The sequence below is a fragment of the Phasianus colchicus genome, chromosome 2, assembly GCF_987193195.1.
Source record: "Phasianus colchicus chromosome 2, bPhaCol1.hap1.1, whole genome shotgun sequence".
NCBI lineage: Eukaryota > Metazoa > Chordata > Aves > Galliformes > Phasianidae > Phasianus > Phasianus colchicus.
Window position 1 is genome coordinate 103,959,267 of NC_143437.1, and position 23,470 is coordinate 103,982,736.

General features: G+C 42.8%; 2 protein-coding genes across 6 annotated transcripts in view; one reads left to right on the forward strand and one right to left on the reverse strand.

The window, feature by feature from the left end:
• Nucleotides 1–9,764, forward strand: part of MFSD2B (MFSD2 lysolipid transporter B, sphingolipid) — a 38,429-nt gene extending 28,665 nt beyond the window's left edge. For both annotated transcript variants that reach the window (XM_031595914.2, XM_090136446.1), the window contains 4 exons: nt 3,711–3,820; nt 4,962–5,105; nt 7,045–7,221; nt 8,065–9,764. In XM_031595914.2, the coding sequence (XP_031451774.2) occupies nt 3,711–3,820; nt 4,962–5,105; nt 7,045–7,221; nt 8,065–8,122 (489 nt within the window). In that variant the 3' untranslated portion in view covers nt 8,123–9,764. The remainder of the gene's footprint in view (nt 1–3,710; nt 3,821–4,961; nt 5,106–7,044; nt 7,222–8,064) is intronic.
• Nucleotides 9,765–14,890: 5,126 nt separating this feature from the next.
• On the reverse strand, nt 14,891–22,424 carry LOC116230640 (WD repeat and coiled-coil-containing protein). 4 transcript variants are annotated; one of them, XM_031595917.2, is made up of 6 exons: nt 22,244–22,424; nt 21,770–21,883; nt 18,434–20,331; nt 16,903–17,020; nt 16,403–16,474; nt 15,397–15,534 (listed from the first exon to the last, which is right to left on the reverse strand). In XM_031595917.2, the coding sequence occupies exons 3-5, from the start codon at nt 20,309–20,311 to the stop codon at nt 16,452–16,454; spliced, it is 2,019 nt and encodes a 672-aa protein (XP_031451777.1). In that variant the 5' UTR covers nt 20,312–20,331; nt 21,770–21,883; nt 22,244–22,424; the 3' UTR covers nt 15,397–15,534; nt 16,403–16,451. The 4 variants fall into 4 exon arrangements, with proteins under 4 accessions (XP_089992574.1, XP_031451776.1, XP_031451775.1 ...); XM_031595916.2 differs by lacking the exon at nt 16,403–16,474 and having other exon boundaries at nt 14,892–15,534; nt 22,192–22,419; XM_031595915.2 differs by lacking the exon at nt 16,403–16,474 and having other exon boundaries at nt 14,892–15,534; nt 22,244–22,418.
• Between the last annotated feature and the right edge of the window lie 1,046 nt (nt 22,425–23,470).

The window sequence follows — 23,470 nt, forward strand, 5'->3', positions numbered from 1 at the left end:
AGAGAGGAGAAAAGTTTTTTCTCCAAAATCTTACTCAGCTTTCAGGGTGAAGGTGTAATTTGAAAATAAGTTTCCAGAAAAAAAGAATTAGAATTTCTCTGGAGTTATTTTTCTGTGAAAGCAGTTCTGTGTTGAAGAAACATCTGAAAGAGTATAGAAGGCAGGGTAGCTAGATGGACAACAGGAATCTTGGCTTCCCACTCCTGGTATTGTTCTCTTTTCAGTTGTTCCCCACATGACCAGTCATCTCTGTACTGACTAGAAGTTCGAAGACTAGATCTCCTTAAAGTATAGGGTCATAACCAAACAAAATCCTTCCCATGCCCAGGTTGGTGCACAGACTAGAAATGTTGCACTGCAGTTTGTTGGCTTCTGCTTCCATATGCTTTGTTAAATTTAGACAAACAGGGACAAACATTCAGTTTACAATCAGTAAATCTTTGTGGCTGGAGGTAGAATATTCATGGAAAAATTTGCATGTGGCAATTATTGAATCATGGTTTTGGTAAGACATCTAACAAAAGACCTCTCTTTCTCTTGTATTTGAGTACTGAAGATTCTTGAAGACACCATGTATGCACACATCTGTGTTTCCCTTTCTTAAGGCCTAAGTTTGCTCAACAATAAACCTCACAGATCTGCCTTTCATCTTAGCTAACATTTGCTTTTCACAGAATCATAGAATATCCTGAATATCCATGAAGGGACCCATAGGGTTCATCGAGTCCAACTCCTGACTCAACAGAGGACCACCCAAAATTCAAACCCAATGTCTGAGAACATTGTCAAAATGCTTCTTGCACTGCAGCTGGCTTGAGGCCATGACCATTGCCCTGGAAAGCTTGTTCCAGTGCTCCTCTGGCTAAGAACCTTTTCCTAACGCATAACCTGATATTCCCCTAATCCTTACATAGAGTCCCTCAGTCGTGTCATCATGAGCTCCATACAGCCCAACTTTACAGTGCTACCCCTACCACACGTGTCTTGCATGTCATTTCTGAAGAGCCTATAACCATCCATCGTAGCCACCAGTCACAGGGCTCTTCCCACTAAGTCTCATCTGTACCAATGTTGCCATAGCTCTGATTCAAGCCAAAACTTTTAGCTCTTTTTGTTTATTCTTCATGCTGCATGCATTGGAGTAGAAACATTTCAAATGTGTTACTGTGCACCTAGTGCCTTATGAAAAAAATGAAGGAACTTTTAGCACGCTGTCCCCTTGTTAGCTATGGGGTAGGAGTCCCATAGCTGATCACCAGTGAGCCTGATGATTTTCCTTTCCCCCTTCAAATCTAGCTTAAATCTCTTTCATTCATCCCTGCAAACTCTTGAACAAAAATCCTTTTCTGTCTTTGAGAAAGGTGCAGCCCATCAGGTGCCAACCACTATGATGCCATGTAGACCATCTCATGATCAAAAAAACCCAATGTTTTGCCAGCGACACCAGCCTTCATAAGCTGATCCACCTTTTTCTTCCAGTATCATTCCCTGATACCTGAAAGAGTAGAGGGAAATATTGCTTGTACTTACATGATCCCTTAGCCGATCATCTCATTGGGCACCTCAGTACAGAAAGGACATTGAGATGCTGGAGCAGGTCCAAAGGAGGGCAACAAGACTTGTGAAGGGCTTGGAGAATATGCCCTGCAAGGAAAGGCTGAAGGAATTGGGGCTGTTCAGTCTGGGGAAAAGGAGGCTGAGGGGAGACCTTATTGCTCTCTTCCAGTATCTGAAAGGTGCTTATAGCAAGAGCGGGGCTGGTCTCTTCTCACTGATGACAGGATGAGGGGAAATGGCCTTTAGTTGCACCAGTGTAAGTTTAGGTTGGATGTCAGAAAAAACTTCTTGACAGAAAGGGTTGTTAAGCACTGCAATAGGCTGCCCAGGGAGGTGGTTGAGTCACCATCCCTGGATGTGTTTAAAAGCTGTTTGGATGTGGTGCTCAGAGACATGATTTAGCGGAGGGCTGTTGGAGTTAGGGTAGGATGGTTGGGTTGTGGTTGGACTCGATGATCTTTAAGGTCTTTTCCAACCTGAGCAATTCTATGGTTCTATGATCTCAAAGCCCTAAAGTCTTTTTTGATGGATTCTTCATTGCAACTTCATCACTGTCTACATGAAAAAGTAATCATAGAATCATAGAATCATACGATCACTCAGGTTGGAAAAGACCTTAAAGATCATTGAGTCCAACCATGACCTAACCATACTACACTAGCTAGCAACCCTCAGCTAAATCATGTCCCTGAGCACCACATAATGGATAATAATCTGGGGGCCATACTAGACTGAATTTTCTGTACTAACTCTAACCCAGCAGCAATCTTCCCAAAGCAGAGGGATGTCTGACCAACTTTTTGAGTACCCTGTATCTCTGGGTTTTGGAGGACTTAAAAAAAATAAATCAATCCACAAATTTCTCTGGCCTTTCATTTCACCAAACATACACCGTTGTCTGAATGCCATCTATCAGCACTGTTCAGTATGGAAGCACGCTTTTGTGTGAAGCCTCACTGCAGTTTTTCCTGCTCTGCCCTTCATCATGTGCTGTCACACAGGTCAGCATCACCTTCCACATTGCAGAGGGGTCCCCTGCCATTGTGCTGCCAATGAATGGATGGAAGATGCATGTTAAGTGTGGAATATTGTTTATGACTCAGTGCAGCAGCGCTGTGGCCAGGGAACAGGGAGCCAATAACAGAGTATTTTATGCTTTACAAAGAAGAAGGAAGAAGACACATTAGCTGCTTATTGCATCAGGAATAGTGCCCCCATGATTGCACTAGCATTGCATGAGTGAAACTCCAGGGTGTTGCAGCCTCAGTCTTATGGATTGTTCTTCTCTGCCAATAGAAAATTACAATTACTACGATTATTATTATTGATCCGTAATTTTGTTTAAGTCCTTTGGTTTCTGAGTGGGGCCCCATGTGGAGTGTAAGCCTGTCATAAAGTTGCTTATAGGCAACATAAAATCTTGTATTGCTGGAGTGCTCTCTTGTGGTGAAATAATGATTTTGCCACAACACTGGGCTGTCTGTGCTGGAAACATGCTGTCAGGAAAGGTTATTTTCTGCCTCCTTAGGTTAGGAGAAAATGCTTTAGATGGGAAATGCATTTAAAACATAAATATAATGGATTAGACTCCAGGACTCCCAGAATCACTTATCATATAGAACTGTAAATAGCAGTGCTTAAGGGAATCACTCCCTGTGAAAGCTCTTCTCAGACCCTCAGTTCCCTAGCTGCGACTATAGAAGATTGAAATACTTTATATTAAACTAATCCTCTATCATTAAAAAGCCCTGTAGATAAGCCCCTGGTTCTGGATTCTACATGTGCTGTGCCCGTGGTTCACAAGCAGGGGAGATGGAGCATGTGATGGATATGTGACAGCTGGGCTGCGTACATTCCATCAGCATTTAAAACAGTGGATTTTCAATCCTGTAAGCTCACTGCCTCAAGTTGAAGTTGAAGAAATCTGGTGGTTTAAAGTACTGCCAGAAAACGAATCCTGAGCAGCCCAAATTAGTTTAATTTTGAGGGTAACCGTAGTGACTTGTGTCATTTCACCATAATACTGAAGCACAAGTCTTTGCTATGTATGATGTATCATTTCACAAGACAATCTTCTACTTTAAAAGAAACAATTTACATACACTTAATAGTGCATACTGTAATTTATATGTGCTGTTTTTCTTCTTCCTCAGTGGATGATTCCTTTTGCAGCCATGCTGGTGACCATTCCAAACCCGATCCTGGCTTACTTCGTGGCCTTTGTCTCTGGTCTGAGCATTGCAGCATCTCTGCTGTTGCCATGGTAGGAAAATTTTACATTTGAGGTGGAAAAGGGTTATATGTCTATTTGTATAAGTGTACTGGATGGAATTTGCCTCTGAAAGGGATATAATTTGGCAAGAGTCCCTTCCAGTAATTTTTGCTTTTATAATAAAGGCTGTAATTATGCTGTTGTTAATGGATTATGCCTGCATTGTAACTGTAGCTGCTCTTTGTACTTAAAAGTATCCACATTAATCAATAGACTAAATAGCTGTTGAAGTTGTGATAACAGTAAATCAGTTGCTTAGGTCTGGTTTCTAATAGTGCTACAATAATGATGAAGTTGGATGTTGTACTCAAATTAATGCATGAGCAATTAAGTAGCAAAGAAAGTCAAGTAGTGAATCTCTCTTGAGCAATCCTATGTTATGGATTAAATACTACAACAATATGGATGAAAGAAACTGAGATTTGTTGGTTCTAGGACTGAAAATATGTGGGAAGAATGGGAGATTTCCACATGGAAAAATTATTGTTCAGGTCAAGTTGACCAGAAAGCAAGACCATTGTTAAGAGCTGTTTTGCACTTCTCATTTGGACAATTCCCTGAAACTCTGAAACTCCAAGAGATCGTGGAAATGTAATACAATATGTGCTGTCAGACTACAAATGCCTTTCTGCACAGATCATAAGCCTTTTATTCCAACAGCAAATAATGAAATATACTGGAAAAAATGTCAATTTGCAGTTGACATTTGTGCAGCTTTCATTCTTATTTCCAATCACCAAATTCAATACTTCTATTTGAAGGATTCTCTCTTTTAAGAGAGAATAAGCCCTTCTGCTTTCAGAAACTTTTGTTAGCTTGTCAAGAGTTATTTTAATATCACAACTTTTGATGGAATTAGTCAGTCTAAAGAATTCTGTCCCCTCCCAACAAGTGTCTGATAGTTTCTCTATTGTTCTTATACTTGCTAACATGTGACTATGCATTTCTTATAAGGATTTTTGCCCTCTTGTCCAGCAGTAAGACATTTTGAAGTGGATTCTCTCATCTACATAACTAATTACATCAATCAGCTCTTAGAAAGTGGAGGTTCAAGTGTCTTTCATTAAGTTTGGACTTTGAGAAGAGTGTTCAGCTTGAGTTTTACTTATTTACTTATATTGCTTACCTCTAGGTCGATGCTGCCTGATGTTGTTGATAACTTTCGCCTGGAGAATCCTCACAGGAAAGGACATGAAACCATTTTCTATTCTTCTTATGTTTTCTTTACCAAGATGTCAGCAGGAATCGGCCTGGGAATTTCTGCAGCTTGTCTGGAGTAAGTAACACTGTGTTTTCATTTAGTGGATCTACTCTGTAGTGCTCTGCCTTTACCCTGTTGAGTTAGTTGCCTTTTGCCCTGTGTCTGAAAGTGCCAGCAGCTCTAGTTGACTGACCACTAAAGACAGGATTGTTATCATTTAGGCCAGGCCACGGAGCACTCAGCCACTTGCCTTAGCAAGTTCCAGTTCAGAAAAACCTGACTTTCCTTTAGATGTTACATTTTTCAAATTATTTTTGTAAATTGTAGTGGCTTACATGAATAAAGAACTGAATATGAAAGCAGATGAAGGTCTCCCATGAGGGATATGCCTTTTCTGAGCAATCCCTATTGTATCTGGGTTGGTCTACAAAAATTGAGTTTGTAAGTCTTTGCAGTGATATTGCAGTGATTTCAGGGAGCATAGCAGCCTGTTCTGCATGAAAGGATCCCAGATTCCTGCATGGTTTTAGGGAACTGAATGTTGAACAGAGCCAGGAACAGAGATTTTCTCATAGCCCTGCTCATAACCTAATCAATATCGGTATAGAAGATGCTTCCTGTTCTCCCAGCACCTGCCTTGGAAGTGAAATTGTATGAATTGTTATTTAGCTTTTGGCTTCGGGACAGGTTCTGGTAACCAGGCTATTTTGCTTCAGGGCCTGCAGTAAAAACTGCTGAGAAACAGCCAATGCTTTGCTGAACATTTTTGGCCTAGGAGTTTTAGATCCTAACAACAAACACACTCATTTGTAAAAAGTTGTTTGTCTTATGTTGACAAAAGTTTTGATCAACGTTATTAAGTGTGGAAGAAAGTGTTAAATTAGAAATCACTCTGCAATTTGATGAAGAAGCCCCTGCAATTAGGCAGGTATTTTGGATAGCTGCTTGAAAAGAACAAATTTTCACCAGGCACATCCAACCTACTCCATATGTTTACATTTCTTTGTTTTTGCTAAGGAGATCAGTTTATCTGCAGCAGAATATCAGATCCCAGAACGCAGCCCCGATTAAACTGTCTGCAATTGCTGCTGTCATTTGAAAACCAAAGAGCCAAAATGACAGAAGGAAGGCTGGGTGAGGCTTACTGCATGAGCTGTTCACGGCTGCTCCTGAAACAAACTTTGACAAAGTTTGTGAAGGATGCCACAATACCCCCTCCCCCCTCAAAAAAAGGGGAAAAAAATTAGAAGGAATAAAAGGAAAATAAAAGAAGACCCTGAAATCAAATCTGCTAGTTTTTACTGACTATTTAGGAAGAGTTTAAAACAAGCAAATTAGCTCTTTACCAATAAGCTCTTTCATTATTCCATTCCAGTTAGTTCCCAACAATTTGCCAAGGCAGATGTTTGTGGGAGAACATAGGTGAATATTCTGAGGATTACAAACTCATTCTGCAAATTGGGAATGGGAACTTCAGTATATCAGCTCTTGTGGGACTGCATGAGAGCTCTGTATCAACACAGTGTAAATGTGTACCTAATTCTCAGCACTTGAATAAATTTGTCTGTGTTGAACAGCGTGCTTAAGTATGTGTTTAAATTAAGGTGAAGAATTGCTGCTGAAATTGGTAGGATTATTTGCATTTTTTAAAGCTGAGGCTAAATACTTTGCTGAATATTAATAGGAGTCACAGATCAGACCAATTTCCTTGTCTGGGATTCCAGCCTCCTCTTAACAGTTAAATGTTACAGTATAATAATGTGAAAATTCAGAAATAATGCAGCTATATGAAATGGCAGAAAGATGAGATCTGCAAAACAAGATATAAAACATGTAGGGAAGAAGAGGAAAAAGAGGGGTATCAAAAAAAAAAAAAAAAAAAAAAGGAAGAAAAACAGGAGAAGAGTCTTAAAGAGCATTGGGAGAAAGGAGTGATCCATGCAGGTGACTTTCAGATGAACAAGTGTCTGCAAGTTTTGGACATATGCACACCCTGTAATTTCCATTGGTTTAGGTTTACTGGGTACAAGCCAGGAATATGCAGACAATCCAAGGACGTGATCCTCACTCTGAAAATCCTCATTGGAGCAGTTCCTGCCATCCTCATCCTCATAGGTTTGCTTATACTTCTCTTCTACCCAATCACTGAAGAAAGTCGGAAAGAAACAAAGCTCGCACTTGAAGTGTTAAGGTAGGTTTGAACCAGCAAAAAAATAGCAGTGACATCATTACAGCAGCTTTTAGTCATACTGGGGAAAAATTACTAGCTACCAGTGTATACATTTATATTCCTCGGAACTCAACAGAACAACATTCTATCAGTTGAATTATTAACTGAATGATACCATTACATGCTTCAGTACCTTATTTTTGTAGTACTGTGCTGGCTGTTTAGAGGAACATTTCCCAAATAGATATCAGCTGCTATATTTTACTTCTTTGGAGTGGCACACAGAGCACAGTTATTGCAGTGTTTCAATACACTCATGGAGACTCTTCTAGATACGTTAAATTGCTGAAGAAAATGTGAATAGTTGCAATTTTCTTATATATAGAAGAAAATAGGATTATTGACAGCATTCTTGGTGTTTATGGTGTATAAGAAACATCCAAATCATTTAGGGGAGCAGGCAGAAAAGACCATGGGAGAAAAAGAAAGGACAACTTTGAGCACTCTTTCCCTTTTTTCCTTGTCTCTGACCCTTCATCCCTTTCTTTCTTCTCTATTCCTCTATAAAGAAAATCTTGGCTAGCTCAAAATCATCCATCTCTGTTAAATGAAAGACTTGTATACTGAGGGCATGCATAAAAGCAGTCTATCCTACAAGACTGATGGATTCAATTTCAAAATATTTTCTTACACCCCCAACCTAAAATGTCACTCACCCCTCTGCATAGGCATGACAGTCACTGTCCATAACAAGCACATCTTCATGGTGGTTCTATGTTGTATTAATTGTTTGAGACTTTCTACCACTGCTGTGGCCTGTCTAGTTAACAATACAAGCCATATCATTTGTCCTACTTTTAACAGAAGGAGCCATCAAAGCACAGAGAACCTGGATGACCACAAAGAGGACACCTCAGTCTGAAAGTTCTGAATACAAAGACTTCCTAAACTCAATTTCACATCCCGCACACAAACTCTGTGAGTCTTCTGGGTCATGTCCATGCTCCCATATTGTCAGAAAGAATAAATAATGATTCTGAAAGTCAGTAATGAAATCAAGAGAGGGACAAAAAGTAGGTATAATTCCATGCACTGTTCTAAAAGAGACATTACAACCATTCAGGGATACAAGCTATTGGAGATTTGGGGTTTTTTGTTTCTTTGTTTTTCAGTGATAACATAAAGCTGTGATACTTTTGCAGCAGGATGGTTTATGAACTTGTAGGCCAAGGGAAAAGCATGTACATTTGGTGTACTACCCAAATTTTAATATCTGATATGTATCAGCCTCAGAGGCCAGGGTGGTTTCTGAACCTATAAACCTAATCTCTACCTATAAATTGCACACCGGTATGGTTAGGAAGCACTTTGGAATCCTGATGTGTGCTATAAACATTTAGGATTTCGCTAGTTTTGAAATGAAACAAATCACAAATGCAAACATGTTTTGAAGATTTTCTCACAAAGAGTAATTCTGGAAGAGGCTTTGATGTAATTTAACATTATAGATTTTGTTTGAAACAGAACATTATGTTTCTCTCACTGGAGTTCCTTGTTTCACACACCTTTGAACTGATCTTTGTCAGAGTGTGAGCGCTTTATTTTACAAGCATCTCTGCTCAAGGTACCCTAAATCAGTTGTCTCTTCCGAAAATTAGAGTATGCCATTCAAATTTATGTAACTTTGGCCTTTAAGCAATTGTGATTCCCCCCTGTTTTTCATTTGGTATAGTCTCATCCATACAAAATACCATGGCATTGCTGCTAATCTCTGCTTGCACACAGTGTTTAAAATAATGAAGCTGTGTCTGACTGGTGATTCTTTTCAGTTAGAGATCTCATCATGCTTTAGGTACATTATCAGAAACCTCATTTCTACTATAGATTCACACGCTGAACACATTTTGTTGATACAAGGTGCAACTAATGGCTGGTGCTTTGTGGGGTAGTTAAGTTCAGGCCTAGTCATTTGGGGCTTGAGGTGTCAGTGAAAAGACAGACATCTCCAATCTCAGGCTAAAATGACAGGACTGTGAAGGAACATATCTAAATTGGAGGACAATGAACCCAAGACCTGAAGGCTTGTTCTCATGAAGAAATCAGCACAGTGCAAGACAAGACACAAATTTACAGTTCACTTTCTTCACTTATGAACATATGGGAGGGTGCCTTAATTCTGTACTGGAAGTGCCTTTGGACGAGCAGCACACCATACTGGGAGGTGTCACTGGGGGCACTGATCATGACGAGTTTGCTCAGGGCCATCTGGGGAGGCAATAATGGTGCTGGGACTAAAAACTGGTAAAGACTCTGTGAAATAAATCCAGTGCATCCAAAGAGTGTCTCATGAAGTTTAATATGGAACCCTAAACCTTTTCAGGCAAGTCTAAGGGCTAATGAACTATCCTAATTTAGTAAAGTGCTTAATCACGAGTGAGCCTTTAAGGATGTATTTTGAGTGTGCGTGGGTAAGAGTGAATGATGTTTAAGACTTGTATTGAACTGACATCTGGGGATGGGTTTTTTTTAGGTTTCAGCTCCTGAACCAACCAATATTTGTATTGCCTGGGACATATGTGTTTACAACAATAAAAACCAGAAGTCTGTTTACAATTTTCAGTCTAATAGAATTTGAAATACAAGATGTACTTCGTTTTGAAGTAGGTAAATGATGTACTATTATTACATAGCTCCTAAACATCATAGAAAACAACCTGGGGGATGTGATTTATTCTGTCACATTTGTGTCTGCCTGAATGGTCTCCTTTAAAAACATTCAGAAGTCTCAGTATAGCCTATTCATTTTAATAGGTTTTGCTTTCAGCTGCTATGAATCTGGCTACAAGGTAAAGATTCAACATCAGTGTACTTAAACCAAAATCTTAGTCCAGTGATAAAGAGGTTGCAGAAACTCCTGGCTGATCAGAAAAACTTGAATATGGCCTAAGATACTATTGCTAGATCAGATGTGGAGTTACCTCTAAACTGCGTAGCACCACCATTTAATTTCTTGCACTGTAAGCTTGGTTGATCGACCATCAACTGTAAAGTTTGATCATAAACTGGTAAGTTTTCTATGATCTTCTTTTTTTTAGAGCCTATTGTTGGTGCCGTAAAACAAATGAACTTTGTATATTTTCTTGTGAGTTTTAAATAATGTGTAGTTGGTATGTATGCTCAGTACATGTGACTGGAAGAAGCAGATTCTCTTATTGACATCCATTCAGACAAGTGCCAATTGAACATAAACCTTCTGCCCCTCCTGATCGTCACTAAGAAGGGCCAGGCTCTCTCCCCAGGGCTCTCATTCAAGTAATACCCAAATAAATTGTAAGAACGTGGGAGATTGGATTAAGCTAGCTGGGGGTCTGATGGACAGAATTCCCACCTACGTACAGACTGTTCCAATAAATGGATTTACACAAATAGAGGGAGAAAGGGACAAGAAAATTAACTGTCCCTGGGTAGTCCTCTGTAATGTGGACTATGGCCATTCCCAGGTATTTATACAAACTGGGGGAAGATCTCCTTGAGAGCAGCCCTGTGGAGAAGGACTTGGGGGTCCTGGTGTATGAGGAGCTGGACATGAGCCAGCAGTGTGTGCTTGCAGCCCAGAAGGCAAGCTGTGTTCTGGGCTACATTAAAAAAGAGGTGGCCAGCAGGGAGAGGGAAGTGATTGTCCCCCTCTACTCAGCTCTTGTGAGGCCCCATCTGCAGCACTGCATCCAGGCCTGGGGCTCTAAGCACAGGAAGGATGTGGAGGTCTTGAAGTGGGTCCAGAGGAGGGCACTAAGATGATCAGAGGGCTGGAGCAGCTCTCCTATGAGGAAAGGTTGAGGGAACTGGGTTTGTTTAGCTTGGAGAAGGATCCAGGAGGACCTCATTGTGGCCTTCCTGTACTTGAAGGGAGCGTATAAACAGGAGGGGGAACAGCTGTTTATGAGGGTGGATAGTGATAGGACAAGGGGGAATGGTTTCAAACTAACACGGGGAAGGTTTAGGTTGGATATTAGGAGGAAGTTTTTCCCCGAGACGGTGGTGAGGCACTGGAACAGGTTGCCCAAGGAATTTGTGGATGCCCCATCCCTGGAGGATTCAAGGCCAGGCTGGATGTGGCTCTGGGCAGCCTGGTCTGCTGGTTGGTGACCCTGCACATAGCAGGGGGTTGGAACTAGATGATCATTGTGGTCCTTTTCAACCCAGGTCAGTCTATGATTCTGCAATTCCATGATTCCATGATTTCTTGTCCTGGCATGATGTAAGCTCATGGCAACCTAAATCTTCTAGGCCTGATTGCTGCTATAGTCAGTAGCAGAGCTTGTCACATGTCCACTTTCATCCCCTTTGTAATTTCTGCTCAAAAATAATGCTGAAAACTTCCAGCTGGAGCATTGCTGCTGGCAGTCGCTCTCCCTACAGGTTGCAACTGAGTATGCAGACAAGTTGCTGTTCCCTGTCATTGCAGGGGAGAGTTGCTGCTGGCAATGCCACCAGCCGTGTTGTGCTGTCCTGTCTGCCCCTGGGCTTGCAGGCTGTTGCAGCTTAGGGAGATTAGATCCTTTATGCTGAGTCCCCCACTGCAATAGGTGACATCAGACATCTGTCCCTGGGCACCTCCTTAGGTTTCAGGTCACCAGGTCTTCAAGAGGGGCTCTGCAGATCTGAGAACTAATTCCTTATGTCACCTTCTGCACCTCAGCATAATCACTGCTGGAGTCAATCCCTGCTGTGTCCTCTGGTCTCTTTTCATCTTCTGTATTTCAAGTAAAATCCTCAAAAGCGGACAGAGCTAAACTCTGCTTTTTTGGGTCCACAGACTGTTGCCAAATATAATTTGTTCATCTCCTTTTCTACTTGCCTTTCTGGGTCGCAGATAAAAACCTCAAAACTAAACCAGTCATCTCCTTCATCTCTTCCAACTATCCATCTTCCTGGATGTTTAGACTGGATGATCTTGTAGGTCTTTTCCAACGTTGGTGCTTTTGTAATTCTGTGATTCTGAGGAGGAATTTCCCTGAGAGAGGTCTGAGTTCTTTAAGACCTGCTATTTTTTGGCAAACTCTTTGAAAACAAGCAAAGAAGGCAAGGATGTTCCAAGTCTTATGCAATAGGGTACAGCCAGTAGCACTTCTGTGTACAGTGGTCAGTCACATATCTTGGATGAATTTCATATCACTGCTTTAAAAATAGAAAAACAGCCTTGAAAAGTTACAGTAGAAGCTTTCCCTTCAGAAAGCTGCTTGCCTCATTGATGGAAAGGTCACCTGGATTCGCCCAACTGACAGGTGAGTAAGAGTGAGTTTCTGTTTGCTTGTGATTTCTTTCTGAGATCACAAGTTCCTTGCACTGCTCTGAGTGCTTTTTCTTTTCAACTTAACTCTCCCTAAAACCATGGTTCAGATACTAGCAAGAAAGCTGAGTAGTGTGGTTATAAAAATGAGTTTAAGTTTTAAGATACGAAATTAGATAGCTTTCACATCATTAAGCACCAAATCTGCTGCATAAACACATGCTAACTCACTGTGAGGCTTCATTTAAAAGCACATCTCAGTCCTTGAGGTGGAGAAGACTTTTCTGGTTTGCACCTGAGATCTCGCAGCCTTTGAAAACACAAATTGGTGAAACAGAGAGCCGAGCAGACAGCTGAGGGAGGATGATCCTGGAGCCACAGCACTCTGCAGGAAAGGTGGGTCCCTGAGTAATATCAGAGGTGTTTATAGAGCAGTGTCTCTAACCGCAGCTGGAGAGCAGCTGTGCTGTTGGATGGCAGGGAAACGTGTCTTTTCTAAAGGTGTAGACTCAGAAGTAAGATTTGGGTCTTGATGAAGTTCTTCTCTGGCTTTCCTCTTCAGTATTGCTGCGTTCTGCTACAGGTGGTGAGGACCCTGTGGGACTGACACTTGTTCAGCTTCACCTGATGGAGATGAGCCTCGGAGCTCCACATCCATCCCCAGCCTGTTTGACTTTGCTGGTGCCTCTGCAATCACTTACCTTCAGCAAGGGATCAATGGCATTTCCTTCACAGCTTTGTAGGCTCCATCATCTCTTTTGCCTAGAGGATTTTTTTACCTAGAGATTACCTTTTCACCCTAGTGTCCATTCTGGCCACCTGCTTGTCATGTTGGTAACAGCACCACACTTAGAATGGCTGACCAGTTTCTTTTTTTCTTATTCTGCCCAAATGAGCCGCTGTCCGTGAGGAAGATTTTCCATTACCAAAACAAACTCACCCTTTGCCCATCATCAGAACCATTGAGAAGAATCTGCACATTGCCACCAGCCTCAGCTGGAGCATTTCCACCAATGCAGGCCACCTTGTAAGATTCTCTTTGCAGCTTTTAGCTCTGTTGTACCTTTAATATCACATTTTGTGGGCAGATGATTTATGACAGTGGCTAAATTTCCAAATAGGCAATAAAAAAGAGATTATATTATTCCAGAGGCAGCAGCTCCAATTCCATAATCTCATCACTTGATTCCTTCTCACAGTTAAGTGTCACTGAAAGCCCAATAAACCACTTAATGTGACCATGCTTTAATTTTATGGGTAGCAATCTTGGATTACTGTGTTTTTCTGGTGCTGCAATCCATGCTACATAAACCTGTGCAGTTTTCTAAATTTCACTATTTCCTCTCTCACTACAAAGGCAATAGAACTTTCTTCTTTTGCCAGCCTTTAAACTGGAGGCTTTCGGGGCAGCAGATGACGGGCATTCTCTTTTGCCAGTTTAGTACATGTATAGGCAATAAAAAGCAAATATTTATATATACTTCTATATTGAAGGCAACTTTGTTAATATAATAGTATTTCTTCAAAGGAAACAGTAAAATTTTCAATACAAAGACAAAGAAATCAATGAAAAGAATGAAAATACTAGCTAGAAAATTGTAAAATGAATCAAAAGCAGCTTATGCCTTTGCCTATGAAGATGGACCAAGTCTGGCTGCCCTGGAGGTAAGTTTTCTTTATGGCAGCCCATGTGATGTTGTGCTTTGGATCTGTGACCACGCAGAGCTGCTGGCACAGCAGTGCCTCACCTGTTGCTGAGCAGCATTCACACAGCATCAAGGCTTTCCTTTGTTCCCACTTTCTGCCCAGCAAGGAGGCTGGGTCATCATAGGGACATTCCATTCCACACAGTGCCACGTTCAACAATAAAAGCTGGGGGAAAAGAATGAAGGTGGGGGAATGTTTGGCACTATGAAGTTCAATTTCCCACATACCCGTTATGCACAATGATGCTCTGCTTGTCCCCAGAGCTGCTGGAGATCTGCCTGCTGATGGGAAGTACTGAATGAACTCCTTGTTCTGCTTTGCTTGCACACACAGCAATTTTCTGCTAATCTTTTAAACCATTTCTGTCTCAACTCATGAGCCTTTCCTCAATTTTGCCCTTCTGATTTTCTGCCAGTTTGGGTCAAATGACCACCCACACCAACACAATGTGACAGTACTTCCCAAAGTCACACTGCCAAGTAAACATGGGCACAGGAGGGACAGAAGGTCTCACCTCCATGCAGTAAGGACCTTCTACAATGTAGGACATTAGGCCTACATTGGCCTAACTCCCTACACCTGAACCTTAGAGCCTCATCTGACACCTGAGCAAAACCAGATGCATTCTGCTGCACACAGCATCTCCTTTTTTTCTGAATAAGAATGCAATATTTCAGGATTTGGAGGAAGTGAGAAAATGAAGAAAAATGCTGTGTTTTCACAGATGTCTTTATTAAGCAAGTTTTACTATTATCTAAAAACACCAATACATTAAGAGCAGGATCATAGCTTCAGCTCTGCTGCTTGTAAGACCTCCTATGTTCAATCACTGATACAAATACCTGGTATACATTGCAAGAGGCATATTAAAAACACACATCTCAGAATAAAATAAAAAAGCTAAGGTTTCCAAGGACCAAATAAATAACTTACAGTGATGGTGAACAAAGATGATAGAAATCCAACAGAGGTTTGAGACAGACCTTCATTAGAATTCGCAGTCCTAAACTGTAAGTTCAAAAGTCTCCTATGTTAAGACAGGCACTACAAAATCACTGTCCAAAGTTACATTTTACTGCTGGGCTGCTCAGAAGGACTGCTGCCATCCAAAGCCTTGGAGGTGCAATCTCGGAGGACTTCCAAAGAGCTGGTGATATCCAGGCTTTCAGAAGCAGCATGTCTGCACCCTTCTGTGGAACTGATGATGTCTAAAGTTTTGGAGGATCGGGCACTGTAGCCTTTCATACTGGCATCTCTTACAACCACCTCCTGCATGGATGTAAACATCAATGGGATGAAGCCGTCACTGTCTGCTGTGAGAACGATCCAAGATGAACCTGTGGAGACAGAGAAACACCATAAGCATCCCTGTCATTAGGCATGTTGATGGTATACAAAACCTATTTCTTCTCAAATGAAAGGTTAAATGCTTCTGTATGCTTACAGCTTTTGTAGCACTAAAAGGAATAGGGAGATGCAGGTTGTATAATCTCAGAAACAGAGAAATGATAGCAAGCATGCAGAACTTGGCTTCCTGAGCAGTTTTCCCACTCAGAGATGTAAGAAATGCACACTTAAATAAGTGGAAGGAAGAGGAATTAAATTCTGAACAGAATTCAGAAGCATCCAGACTTGGTTTTATTTAGGTGTTCATAGGCTACTCTACAGTGCCTAAGCTGTGCAGGCACTGTCCAAAGCAGCCATTTATTAAACTATATGATGAATATAATTTTAAAAAATTAGGAACAGATTCTGTCATGTAATTTCAATATAATTAATCCCAATAATCACGAGGAAGAAATACTGTGCTGTATTACACAAGCCCCATGCATCTGGCCATTTTGTTATCTGACTTCACATCATCATTACTTAGAAGTCAGAAGCAGTGACTTTTACCAGTTCTTATAGAAAGCTGTCATAGCTTTATCCATTAAGTTGATGAAGTAATGAGATAGAGATGGGGCGTAGGGGAATTCAGGGAACCATCTCCAGCTGTTCATACAGTTACATTATGTAACTCCATGGCACAAGTAAGGTCAGGAGAAGATTGCAGCTTAAAAGCACATGGCCCTTTAATCTTTTTGCTTCATATCTCATTTGGGAAAAAAAAACTTGAATATCAATACAATTCAGGAATTCAAAACTACCATTCTTGCTGTGCCCATTTACCTCCTAACACCAGATCAGATTCACAAACCTGCCTACCTTTCTCAGTAGGTATATTGCACCCCTCTGGGCTGTGTCACACCAGCAGTCACTGTGTGTCACTACAGGACCCTGCAGTACAACAAGCACTCAGCAAAAATAAGACAGCAGAAAGAACCTTTTAAAGATTCATCTGTTATTGATACGTCCCTTTTGACTGTGTATTGGAACATCAAGCATTTTAACAACTATTTACAGGAAAGTAGGACTTGCATAGTGGTAAGTACAGCAACCTCAAGTCCTTTGGATAGCTGCAAGTGAGCAGACAGCAAACAGTGATGAGCAGCTGCAATACAGTACTGAGAATGTATGCAGTCGTGAGAGGTTGTATCCCAAAGGTAATCCACGTAGAGCTGACATGTATACAGGCACATAAGATGTGCACATGGGACCTTTGGGGTTATTTCTCTAGATCAGATTATGCACATTGCCACTGCCCACTGAGAATGTTGCCCGTGTTTCAAGGGTTTATTTGACTGGATAATTATATTACAACGTACCGTGCTGCATCTCTACAAGAGAGAGGTTGAAGATCTGCTGGACTACACTTAGACGAAGTTTACCCTCGCAAAGAATAACAGACCGCCTTTCATCCGAATCACTTCTGGAAAGCTGCTTCTGCAAATGCAAGAAAGACTCATTAGATACAGCAATCTATTTTTAAGCGGAGATATCAAAATAACATCCATCCAAACAAGAATCAGAAGTTTGTAAAGCTTCAAGTTCTCTTTCCTCCCCTCCCAGATCCTTATCTAATGAACAGGTAAGAACTCCCGTCCACAGACAGGGATGAGGAACAGGCCAACAAATCAGCAGTGCTTGTCTGTCTCACCTCTGATCATCACTGCTCTAAGCCTTAGAAGCCAGCAAAGGATATCCTCCCATGGGGCAAAGCAAAGCAATTTTTAAAATGACAGAAGCAAAGTGAATCCTGACTCCTCTTCCATGCCATCCATGCACAGAGCCACCCATCCACAAGACGTATGTTAAGAGTGAAGCCTGGAAACGTACCAATCTTGCATACAGTAAATGTTTGCAGGGTACTGTCAAAAAATTATGCATTACTGGCCAGCTTTGACTGTAAGTGAGCCTTCTGCTGTCACAGATTTTCTACCTACATCGGTAAATACCATCTCTGCAGTCCTTCCATGCTGCACAACCTCATTTCCAGAGGCCATACCAAGAAGATCCCTGCTCAGCCAAGTCAGCCTTCTGCCCTGCTTGCTTGACTTCCTACATTCTTTAAGTGCCTACTCCTGTGCTCTTAAGGTGGTACCTAAAAAGTTATCAGCACGATGCCTTCAAATTTGGATTCCCAGGGGACCCTGGTAGCTGGTTTCCTGAGCAGCCTGAGCTCTGCTCTCCCCATAAGCATTGCCAAAGCTTTGCTTGCAGTTTTCCCCCCATCACTCGAATGCTTCTTGTCACTATGGCCAAGGTGGGACAAGTGATGTTTGGCAGCCACAAGACCCTCTGTTTACAAGCAACAAATCTCGGATGGCACCTTTCTTAGTATCCATACTCAGTTCCTGTACCAGGAAGTTATCATCAAGATGCTTTAGGAATCTCCTGGACCTGTGTGATATTCCCACTTAATGTCTGACAAGTTGAAGCCACCCACAAAGACAAGGTTGGCTGACCTAGACATATCTCTTCTCTCCTTACAGATTAAGGAATCAGTGTCATTGTGGGAGTCTAATCCAGGCCACTCAGCCAGGAGGACAACACCTTTTGGTGTTGTATTGCGTGTCCCTTGGCCCTCACTCTGAGGCTCTCAACCACATCACTGTGATCTGCAAACTCCACAGAACCCAATCCCTCCGTTCCATACAGTTACTCCCTGCCCATCCCTCCTGAGAAGCCTGTAACCAACTACACCACACCAGGGTTCCTCCCACCAGGTTTAACTTTACACCAATGATGTCTTGTCCTTCTTGTGTATAATCCAACAGGAGCTTTAATCCTGTGCTTTACAAAGACCATACATCCATATACAGATATTGCCATTCAAGCTTACAGTGCTAGAGTTACCTGATAGGTGATGTTAACAAAAGGGGGTTCCTGAGAAGATGGGTACATTGGAAGATTTCTCTTCCCCGATTTTAGCAGCTCAGTTAATTCACAGACATGATGCTGTAATTGGGTAAAGTTACCAGACAGTTTTTCTACATTTTTTGAAAAGTAACTTGCTTCCTTTTCACTTAATAGGTTATTTTTGTAAGAATTTGGTATTTTAGAAGCTGTCTCTATCTGTCTTTTTGGAGACGTTGGCTTGTTAGAAAATGCCAGTGATGTGGTGGACAGTGAAGCAGACTGATTAAGCGGTTCAGCATTGAGAGAGTCAACAGCTGGAGGAAAATTCAAGGAAACTTTTTTTTCTTTGAGGTCACTCGTGTTCAACAAGCAGCTCTGTTCATAACCAGGACTCTTAATTTCTTCAATAAGTTTTCTTCTGCTGGTAGGGGACTGGATGGCAGCACGATCTGGTATCAAGAGTCCACGACTAAGAGGGTGAACATCTGTAGAGACATCGTGAGGCATGTTTGAAAGATTCAAACTCCCATTGACTGATGCACAGCTCCCATTAACCGATGCAGATGTTGAAGGAGCCACTTCAAATATCAGCTCCTTTATCATCAACCTGATCATGTATTTGTCTGATCTTGAAGACGGAAGAAAAGCAGGATCAGTGAATTTTTGTTTCCCAACCAGTATCAGTAACAACTTATTGGTCAAGAAGCACAAACCCTTTGGTTTTTCATTTTTCTCTAGCTGAATTTGTTGAATATTCGGTAAATTGGACGAAGTCAGCGAATAGACTAAAATAATGTTACAGGTATTGGAGGCAACCGATACGGTTTGAGTTTTGAGGTCAAAAGCCATTATATCAGGAACCAGAATGCCTGGGATGCTAACTTTTTTGGTAGAGGTCACCTTTTTTTCAAAAGTCACCAAAATAAGATGTGAAGAATCTTGGCCGCTTCCCGTTAGGTAGTCCTTGGGCCTCAGATGAAGCAGAGGACTGGAATCAGCACCCGGCTTGCTAGAGAGTATGTGGGTCAGATCCACAGGAGATGTAACTGCAGACATGGGCTTCTCAGCATCCAGCACCTTCCTCCCCCCATCCATGGAATATTCTTCCTCTCCACATAAGCTGGACTGCGAGGGAAAGGATTCTGTTTCAATGCTCGCTGGAACCTCAAAAGCCACACCGGCATTTAAGCCACAGATCTTGTCTAGAGGAAGCTCGGTAGCAACAGCAATTTGAAAATTCCAAGTAGCTTCTACAGCACAGATGTAGCCTCCCACATCAAAGATTGGGCAAAAAGTACAAGCACTGAGAGTCTTCTGAGTGTCATCCCAAATATAAGAATGAAGGGCACTGCCTACGCCGACCACTAAGCGATTGCCTTCCTTAGTCCAACAAGCACAATGGATGAGACCACTGCCTTTAATATCTGCTTTAATTCTACAGTTGTTGAGATGAACAGAATGCAAGACCGAGGCATCCCGCGTTGTCAGCACGGCCAAGATCTCCTTCTTTGGATGCCACACGCAACCTTGGGGGAGCACTGGAAACGGCTCACTGATGTCACAGATCTGAGAAACCAAAAGCTTATTTCTGTCTGCAGCATTAAAGCAGAGCTGCCAAACAGTGATATGCTTTTTGTGTTGAACAGCGAGCAGTGCTGGGGCATCAGGGGGACCTGGGCCCCAGTAGAGTCCATGGACGTGTTCAAACTGACCAACAACGCTCGAGTCACCAAATTTTGGCTCTCCGTTATGAAGTTGTAAGGAAGTTAATATGACCTGTTTCCCATCAGTCCAGGCAATCCCATGCACAGGGTGAATTGCTTGGTGTAAGGCATTAAGGCCTGTTCTCAGCAGCTTTGCCTTTCCTAGCTCCATGTCTTTTTGATACGAGACATCTAAACAAATTAAAGAATAAAAATTATTGTAGAGGACAGAGGCAAATATCCGTATGTATATTTAACTTATGACCCTCCCAGTGCTGGACTCTTCCTTTCAGTCAAGTCAATATACACAATACTCATCTACACTTAATTCACAACCCTACCTTTTTTTTTTTTTTCGCTTATAATGTCTCCATAGTGAAATGTAATTTTAAAAGAAAGAAGTTGTGATGTTTACATAGGCCTCAGCTGCTGCACTTTCATCACAAAACCAGTTTGTTCATTCTAATTGACGGGATGCTGCTTCTCAGAATATTTTGTAACAACTTCAAGCATTTCAAATTTTCAAAATACTGCCCCTTCATTCTCAGCTTCATCGACCATTTGTGATCAGATAAAGTAATCCCTTACAAGTATAATAGAGCATTATTGTATTATTTATAAATCTGATCCTGTATTAAGTGGGTAAGGAAGAGGCACTTGCCTGGTTATTCCCAAAACCTTCCTAAAAGAGCAAGTGAAATTTTGAAGGAAGTTAATATCAAAGCAGATTTTTTTCTGAGGAAATGTACAACAAAGAATTTAAAAGAACTTAGAACACAGATGGGCACAGAACCATCTACCTGAGGCATGAGCTGTACTGTGATAACTTATGAGTGACTCACTAACTTCAACACTGTCTAATGCAGTCTCATTTAGCAGTACAGATCACAAAGAGAATAATTCAATAATGTAAGAACACTGCAAAATAAGTCAATACAACTTTGAGAGAGATACCATACAGCACGGAGATAATTACCCCATTACCCACAAGCAAGTGATATCTCCACTGGCATTTTGTGCCCAGTTCTGAGCTTCATGGTCCAATGACAATGGAAAGGCTTCTTAGAGCTCAAGAACCAGAGAAACACAAAAAGTGGGTTCATTTAGTTTGGAGAAGACTGTGAGAGTAAACTTGCAAACACAAACCAGCTTGTTGGTGAGAGAGCACTCATCAATTTTCTCCAAGTCCACTGTGCAAGGTAATAATCAGCTTAGTGTTAACAAAGGAGATTTAGGTCAGCTCTGAAGGAAAAATTAAAACAAAAAATGACAGCTCAGCACTGAAGCGGGTTACCTTGGAGAGAAGGCGCTCCATGAATTCGATAATCCTGAAGAACTACTAAGTGAATGTCGGTCAAGGACAAGTCTGAGTGGTCAAGTGGAACAAGTCTGGTGGTGGATGGATGCTTGGTGATCTTACAAGTCTTTTCCACCCTTCTGGGATTTTAGGTATACTGGATGCTTCCTTATAGTAAAAGAACACTCAGAGGAGCTGGATGTACCTATCACCCACCTGGTTGTCCTCTAAGCTCCAACCACTGACCTCAATCATTGCTTCTTCAGAAACATCGAAGCATGAGTCGATCACTGTAAGCAGCTGAAGGACAGCTCTCTGCAGGGCAGTACTTACCTAGGGAAAGGAGGTGACAACTCCCCTCACGGGACACACCGAGGCACTGAGCTTTGTGGCCATCTGGGTGCCTTCTTCTGCCACAACAGAGGCTTCACGTTCCCCACAGCAGACCTGGGAAGGGAAAACCAGGCACAAGGGCCGGCGTGTTCACACAGCCCTGTTCCACACCCCGCCCCTCAGCCCGACCTCGGCACGCCGATTAGGCCAGGTCTCCCCGCAGCCACCCGGCCCTCTCCTCACACCCCAGCAGCCTCCAGTCGCCCAGGAGACCCTGCGGGGACCGCAGTTGAGGTGCGAGGCGGGGCTGTGCAGCCTCGGCTAGAAAGAACGCCAAAACGCGCCCGCCCGCACCGCTTCACTCCGCGCCGGGTGCCGCCCGCCCCAGCGCCCCGCCGCTCCCTGCTCGGGCCCGCCCGCACCGATCTCCCCCGCCTCCCTCAGCGGTCCACTCGCCACGGCGGGCAGCCTCACCCGCCCGGCGGCTAAGACCGGCTCCAGCGAGGCGACACCCGCAGCGGAGCACGCCGTTCTGAGCACCGTGCGCCTTCAGCCCCCAGCTCGGTCCCGCCCTCCCGCGCGGCGCTCCCGCCGGCCACGCCCGGACCTCGTGACGCAGCGGGCGGCGCCTCCACGGGGAGGGCGTCAGGACTACAGCTCCCATCAGGCAGCGGGGCGGGCTGTGTGACGTCATCGGCGCTCCACCAATCCCGCGGGGGGCGCGCGTGGTCTCTTCCGGGCGCCCCGACGGTCGTCGTCCCTGAGGGGGGAGTTTTGCTCCTGAGGTTCCATTTAAAGTCAGTGAAGAAAGCAGCTTCGGGTCCTCAACGTTGTGAAGTGCAGCAAAACAATGAATAAATAAATAAAAACCTCAGGCTCGAGATAGTTATTTATAAGTGTACGGTTACGTTTTAGCTTAGAAAATAAAGCAGTGGAGTCAAATGCCAGCTAAATTAATCCTCCATAAATTAATCCTCCATTAATTAATTCACAGAATCACAGAATTGCCAGGGTTGGAAGGGACCTCAAGGATCGTGAATCTCCAATCCCTCGGCCACATGCAGGGCCACCAACCATCCCACCTAATGCTAGACCAGGCTGCCCAGGGCCCCATCCAATCTGGCCTTGAACACCTCCAGGGATGGGGCATCCATAACCTCTCTGGGCAGCTGTTCCAGCACCTCACCACTCTCTCTGGAAAGAATTTCCCCCTGACATCCAACCTAAATCTCCCCTCCCTCATTCTTCATAAATGAATCCTCCGGGACTTATGAGAATTCATCTCAGAGTGAAAGTGCTTTTCATTTCTCTTTTCATTCCTTTTGCTTCTTTGTTAACAGCAGAACGGTGCAAAATGCTTGCCACTGCAGAGAACAACCCAAAAACAGCATGCAGCTGGAAATCTGAAAAATTATCTGGTTCCCATAGAAATGTACTCACCGTGCACATGTCTGTCCCCCATCCACTCTCAGATGTATGTTGGTTGGTGTGTTAGGACTTTCAAGTGAGCAGAGCTGAGCCCTGCCTGAGAGACGGCATTGACAATCATTTCATTTGCTGCTCCTCTTTTAGCTCTAGGAGGGAAGATTGAGGTTGGGTGTCAGGGGGAAGTTGTTTGCTGTGAGAGTGGTGAGGTGCTGGAACAGCTGCCCAGAGAGGCTGTGGGTGCCCCGTCCATCCCTGGAGGTGTTCAAGGCCAGG